Source organism: Columba livia, chromosome 10, assembly GCF_036013475.1.
Source record: "Columba livia isolate bColLiv1 breed racing homer chromosome 10, bColLiv1.pat.W.v2, whole genome shotgun sequence".
In the NCBI taxonomy this organism is placed as follows: Eukaryota; Metazoa; Chordata; class Aves; order Columbiformes; family Columbidae; genus Columba; species Columba livia.
Genome location: NC_088611.1, coordinates 10,473,410 through 10,480,168, shown reverse-complemented (window position 1 = coordinate 10,480,168; position 6,759 = coordinate 10,473,410). Strand labels below are relative to the sequence as shown.

The window sequence follows — 6,759 nt, the reverse complement described above, 5'->3', positions numbered from 1 at the left end:
TGGGCGGGCCCGGCCGCGCCTCCCGCCGTGTCGCGCCGCTGAGCTCATCGCTCGGCGCCGGAAAGAAGCCAGGCGGCGGGAGCCGGTTGCTTGGGCCCAGTGCTGCTGCTCCTCGGGTGGGTGGATGGGGCGGCCGGGGTCTTTGTGCCTGCGGGGAAGGGGTCTCTCCGTGCGGCGGTTGTGGCGGGGAGGGAGGGGAGGAGGAGGCCGGGTCCCCTTTGCCCGGCGCGGCTGACGCGCCGTGTCGCTGTTTCTCCCCAGATGCGGGCTGAGCTGTTGCTTCTGCCCTACAGGGCCGGGCTGCGGCTGCTCCCGCCGCTCCGGCTGCGGCACCGGGCGCCGGGCACCATGAAGCTGCAGTCCCCCCAGTTCCAGGCGCTCTTCACGCCGGGGCTCCGCAGCCTGGCGGGTGAGTACGGACCGGCCGGGGGGACGGGCTTCCCTGGGCAGGGGAGGGGGCCCGGGAGCTGCTGTGGCCTGGGTCTGCGCTGCTCTTCGGCTCTGGCCGCTGTCACTGCAAAGTGTCCCAGAGGACGCGGTGGAGCTCGGTGTTCATCAGCCGCCCTGGGTGTTTTGTTCCTGAAGAAACTTGGATTCACAGTTTACTGTGCTCTGCCACAAGAAAGCTAAGCACTTTTCTCTTGTCAGCTACTGACTGGGAGGAGTGGCTGACACACCAGAAGGCTGTGCTGCCATCCAGAGACATGGACAGGCTGGAGAGTTGGGTGGGAAAAAATTAATGAAATGTAACAAAGGAAAGTGTAGAGTATTGCATCTGGATAGGAACAATCCCAGGTTCCAGTAAATTTGAGGTTCCACTTAAATTTGAGAAGGAACTTCTCAGTGAGGGTGACAGACACAGGAACAGGCTGCCCAGGGGGGTTGTGGAGTCTCCTACTCTGCAGACATTCAAAACCTGCCTGGACACATTCCCATGTAACCTCATCTGGGTGTTCCTGCTCCGGCAGGGGGATTGGACTAGGTGATCTTTTGAGGTCCCTTCCAATCCCTGACATTGTGTGATTCTGTGACTGCTGAAGTGTTCCACAGCCCAGAGTCCCCCAGTATTAATTCAAGTCCCCCAGTATCAAACCTGTTAATACTTAAATTATCTGAAATGCCCCAGAAAAATACATCAGAAATTACTGGGAAAATAGATGTGGGTGCTTAGCTGTGTACCTGATCTGTGTGTTTTGCATGAAGCTGTGAGGTGTGTCTTGCTGCTTACTGCCTATTTTAGTAAGTATTCTCACATCTATGATCTTAATTTGTGCAAAGTTAGGTTATGGCTGACAGTGTGCTATGGTTTTTATTTGAGACAGTGCTTTTCCTTCCCTTCCCAGAATTGTTTGAGAAGAAGAACTATGAGCTGAGAATAGCAGGAGGTGCTGTGAGGGATTTACTGAGCGGAATGACACCACAAGATATAGATTTTGCCACTACAGCTACGCCAGCAGAGATTAAGGAAATGTTCACATCTGCTGGTATTCGCCTGATCAATAACAAAGGAGAAAAACACGGAACCATTACTGCCAGGGTTGGTTTATGATTTGACTTGGATCTTTTCTAACCGTATCTGTGAATGTGCAGCATTTCCAATAGAAAACTGGTAGCATGTTCCTTCTTTGTTAGAGTTTAAATGAGAGCCTGCTTTCAGGTATGGAGTGATGTTTTTAAATTACTTTTTGTTTGTAGAACTCCATTAATTACCACATTTTAAAGCATTTTACCTCTGCATAACCCATTCACGTTGCTGTGTCATCACTCTAAAAGATAATGTAGGCCACCTAAATGTTCAGATCAAGTGGGGAAGTTGATCCTAGTGTTCCCTGCTCCTGATTTCCCAAGTCTTCCTTCCTGTACTTTGCTCATTCCTCTGCCTCTTATTCTGTCTTCTGCAGGAAGATTTTTGCAGGCTATCTAGAAAATGAATAATGAATATTTTCAGGTGTTTGTATTTCTTGGTTGTCTGCTTTATATGAAAACATGGTACCTGTTGGTTTGCATGTATCCAGCTTGAGCACTGTGTGCAAATATAAGGCTGAAAAATTATACCGCTTTTACGTTTATATTCATGATTGTGTTGAAGTAACAATGTCTGTGGGATTTGCAGCTCCATGAACAGAATTTTGAAATTACTACTCTTAGAATAGATGTTGTCACCGATGGACGACATGCAGAGGTTGAATTCACCACTGACTGGGAAAAGGATGCTGAAAGGAGGGATCTGACTGTCAATTCCATGTTTTTAGGTAAATTATTTCAGAAGCAAATATTTAGATGAAACACTGCTTTTCAAATTAAGCCAGTAAGTTCTCCCAGTCTCTTTCAGTTTTGGGTTTGTACTGCTATCTGTTGAAATATCTGTACAAATATGTAAGATGATCTGACCAAACAGGTCAAATCACACAACTTGTCTTCCATATGTTCAAATGAGAGTGTTTAATTATGCCAGCCATGTTTGTAAATTCATATGCTTCTATTTTTTTTTCTTCTAGGTTTGGATGGGATGCTGTATGATTTTTTTAATGGATATGAAGACTTGAAAAACAAGAAAATTAGATTTGTAGGAAAGGCAAGTGAGAGAATACAAGAAGATTATTTACGAATCTTAAGATATTTCAGGTACTAGGTTTTGCCTTTCCTAGCTTAAAAAAATGAGCTAAGCATTGCAGAAGGTTTCAGAAACATGCAAAAAGAGATCAGTGATGTAAAAAGAGTTGTAATTGTCATATTTTAAAGTTTTCTCTAGTATTTGAAATTTGAATATTTAACACATTGATTCTCTGAATAGCAGTAATAAATGGAATGATTGTTCTCAGTCTAACATACTTTATTTGGACAGATTTTATGGAAGAATTGCAGAGAAACCTGGTGATCATGAACCTAATACACTGCAGGCAGTTAAAGAAAATGCCAAAGGTTTGGCTGGAATCTCAGGAGAAAGAATTTGGATGGAACTGAAAAAAATTCTTCTTGGAAATCATGTAAATCATTTGGTTCGCCTTACGTATGAGCTGGATATTGCCCAATACATAGGTAAAGTGAAATGAGGATTGTTTTCCTACTCCTATATCGTATACAAACAGAACTGCAGTGTGGCAAGATGAGATAAAACTTTTTACCTAAAAAGAAATTAGATATTTTTTTTTCCCCACATTTCTTGCTAACACTCTTTCTTGCGCTTTTTTGTGTGTATTGTTTTAGGACTACCACTTGATGGAAATTTAGAGGAATTTGACAGAGTCTCTAAAAATATTCAAAATCTGTGTCCAAAACCAATGACTGTTCTGACATCGTTGTTCAAGGCAAAGGATGATGTCACCAACCTTGATCTGAGGCTGAAAATCTCAAAAGAAGAAAAAAACCTCGGTCTCTTTTTAGTGAAGCACCGGCAAGAGTTAACCAAAGCTTTGGGTCCAGAACCACTTAGACCGTATCAGGACTTCATAATGGACGTAAGCATATTTCATTTTGAATTTCCAGTTTGACAGGGTAGCAGAGATGATGGTGCTTAGTGGAAAGAAAGGGCCTTCAAGAGTCAAGTAAGAGCCTTTTAATTGGCAGACTTGTTTATTTGTCCTAGGCAAATTTTTACCAGGGTTTTAAAGAACATGATATTTCCATCAGAAAGGTGGGATGTATTGACAAAAGGTACTAGCCAGATTTGGATTGCTGTCAGTGGAAGATCATTGTAGTAACTGCAGTAATATCTCTCTGCATTGTTCATAACCTGTTCCAGTTAACTAAGGTGGGGTTGGTTTGGTTTTCCTCTTTGTTTTTCCCCTGGAGAGGGGACCAGAAATTAACACAAATGTCCTGGCACGTCTCTGCAACATAAATCAAAAACTTTGCTACAAAAATATTATTTTCCTTTAATATAGTTTTGCACGAGGATAAATAGCAGACATTTCTACTTGGGTACAAAAGTTTTTTTTCTTTCCTATCCAAAATACTGAGGCTCTAAATTAATTCTTAAGAAATTATTTGAAACAAACAAAAAACCCCCACCGTATTTTTAGCAGTTCTGAGCACCTTGTGTTCCATAGCAATTTTTTGATTGGATTTAAAAACCTATCTTTGAGTCAGGCTGAAAAATGTCATGATCAATCATGTGAAACAAGTTTCCTGCGACCATATGTAGGGACTGACAGTTTGCTGTGCTGTCCCAGCTGATCTCCCCTTTGAGAAGGGATCTGGACCTCAAGACTCCAGGTTTTTATGTGCAGTTCAGCTCTTGAATCGTGTACTGAAAGCTGGTGCAGTTTGAAGAGGATCGGTTTGTGTTCTCCGGGAGGCATGCTGTGAACTAGGCAGACTGTGACGTTCTTCCACAGCAAAGTTGGAGTAATTTTGGGTTGAAGTTCTGCACTTTGATAGCAGTACCTGAGACTGAAAGTGAGAGACAGCAGTCTGAGTGAGGCCTGGCTCCCACAGGGAAGGAAATAGTTGCTATCCAGTTGGAGCTTGAAGATGATGGTTACAGCTATTACCTGGAATTCCAGAAGTCTCCAAGGATCTTCCAGAGCCTCCAAGTTAGAACTGAGTTTTAAAACTTGTGAGGCAGGAGAAGTCCTCGCTTTCACAGTTCCATCTTGTCCAGATGTTGCCTAATGAGATGTCATGGGAGTAACGCAATGTTGAGCACAATTTGAGCTGTTTTCTACTGTTTCATAGTGAATCCTCTCTTGTTTTTTGTTTTTTTTTTCTTTTAGTCTAGGGAAGCTAATACAAATTCCAGGATCTGTGAGCTTCTAAAATACCAAGGGGAGGAACATCTTTTAAGAGAAATGCAGCAATGGACTGTTCCTACTTTCCCTGTTAGTGGCCATGATTTAAGAAAAATGGGAGTGTCTTCTGGAAAAGAAATTGGAGCAGCATTACAGCAGTTAAGGGATGAATGGAAGAAGAGTGGATACCATATGGATAAAGAAGAACTGTTAAGTTGCCTGAAGAAGTCGTAAAACTGAATAATAGTAGAGAACTGATTGTGCCCTGTTCCGAGCGTGAGTGAGATACCAGTCAATACTTTGTCACTGTACACACAGCCAATATAGTGTTTGTCGTATTTAAGATCTTCAGACAGCCCAGTTCTTCTGTTACTAATTCATAGTTTCTGCAAAGAGAGGTTTTATTTTGTAGTCACGTAAAATGTTATTTGCCAAATTCCCCATTATCTAACTCTTTTTCTTGTATTTTAATGATAAGCTTATTTATCATTAAAATATGAAGTAAAAATACTTTACTTGACTCCGGGGCATTAGAGGTGCCATCAAGATTTTTCTCATTTGGATTTTGCTTCATTTAAAAAAAGAAAAAATAACCACCCAAATAACCCACCACCCTCCCCCAAAGACGTTTCACTAGATAAAATCCTGGGGTTTTTTGTGCCTCGGAGAGTGACACAGTGCCTAGAAATAATGGGCTCAACTCTAATTATCTGTCTACATACCAGATTGAAATACTCCAGCAGTTCTCTAACAGTCTTACCATGTAAAGCAATTCTGTTTTCTATAAAGATTTTTATTTTCTGTAATTCTAGAATCAATTCTAGATTAAAAGGACGACCTAGCTGAGTCAGTGTCATGACCTTCTTCTCTCTTCAGTAATTTTCCAGTAACTTGTTTATCACTGAGTAACTAAATCCATAGAAAACTGGTGAAGGGGTCTACGGTGTTTCCAGCTTGGTGTGTGAAACGTCCTGTTAATGTCCATGTCCAGTACTTGATTCCTGCTTTCGTTCCTGTCTCTTTCCCAGTGATGTACGAGAAGTTAAAGGGGTTTAACTCTGAGTTAAAGCTGATGGGGGAAGGAGCCCAGACAAGGAGTTGTTTGCATGTAGAAGCTCATAACTCATAGCGGGGGTCAACGAGGAGTTTGTAGCCACCAAGTGATGCTGTGACAGGTGGGTTTTTGCAGCAATGCTGTTCCTGGCTGGTCTTAATGAACATGTATTAGCATCTCTGGCTTTTTTTTGTGTGTTTTTAAAACAAAACAAAACAGAAAAATAGCTCTGAGAGCAGCTATTGTGTGTATAAATTTTATTGCAGGTTTAAATTTTCCCATAAAACCATGGTAACTAATAAAATTGTTTGGACTTCATTTTCCTCAGATGTCATTTTTGTAACACTAGATGGCAATAATATGAGAGCAGTGCCACAAAAATCAGCATTTTATGCTTTCATACAGACAACTTCCCAGCTGTGGGTTGTTGTTTGGGGTTGGGTTTTTTTTTGTTTTGCCTAGAAAGTCAGTTACTTTAAATTATTCTAAAGGTACTTAGGAACTTCAGGAAGACAGCAAGGCAAGAAAAAAAGTGCTGTTTTTCTTTGTTAATAAGGCAAATCTCATAAGAACATGAGGATGTTTGATTTAATTATGTAATTAATTTGAATCCTCCTTGTGCAATTTATTGAACTACTGCAATCTTGGGAGGGAGGCAAGTCATAAAATTTAGAACTATAGCAGACTGTCTTAAAGAATATTTCACAAAACTACATCCTTTAAAGCAACATCTGTGGAGTTGCTAAAATACTAGCAGCTACACTTTATCCAAAATTGTTGTCAGGGTCAAACTCTACTTGGAGGGATGATTTTAAAGGATGCACACTTGAAACCTTTCCAATTTCGAGCACTTGTGAAAACCAGCCGGCATCTTAATTAAACAGTCCTGCTTTCAATTCAATGTCATTGACACATTTGCTCATATAGTTCATTTAAAAATCAAGTTAGGCTTGAGGGTTCCAGTTGGTCTATCCA

General features: G+C 41.4%; 1 protein-coding gene across 5 annotated transcripts; it reads left to right on the top strand.

Annotated features, from left to right (window-relative positions):
- The first annotated feature begins 2 nt into the window (after positions 1-2).
- TRNT1 (tRNA nucleotidyl transferase 1) lies at positions 3-6,102 on the top strand. Of its 5 annotated transcripts, none has more exons than XM_065074591.1 (9): positions 3-116; positions 294-409; positions 1,344-1,537; positions 2,114-2,252; positions 2,499-2,625; positions 2,846-3,039; positions 3,208-3,458; positions 4,716-5,006; positions 5,759-6,102. In XM_065074591.1, the coding sequence occupies exons 2-8, from the start codon at positions 349-351 to the stop codon at positions 4,962-4,964; spliced, it is 1,215 nt and encodes a 404-aa protein (XP_064930663.1). In that variant the 5' UTR covers positions 3-116; positions 294-348; the 3' UTR covers positions 4,965-5,006; positions 5,759-6,102. The 5 variants fall into 5 exon arrangements, with proteins under 5 accessions (XP_064930663.1, XP_064930662.1, XP_064930661.1 ...); XM_065074588.1 differs by having other exon boundaries at positions 5-116; positions 262-409; XM_065074590.1 differs by having other exon boundaries at positions 4,716-6,102.
- Positions 6,103-6,759: the final 657 nt, after the last annotated feature.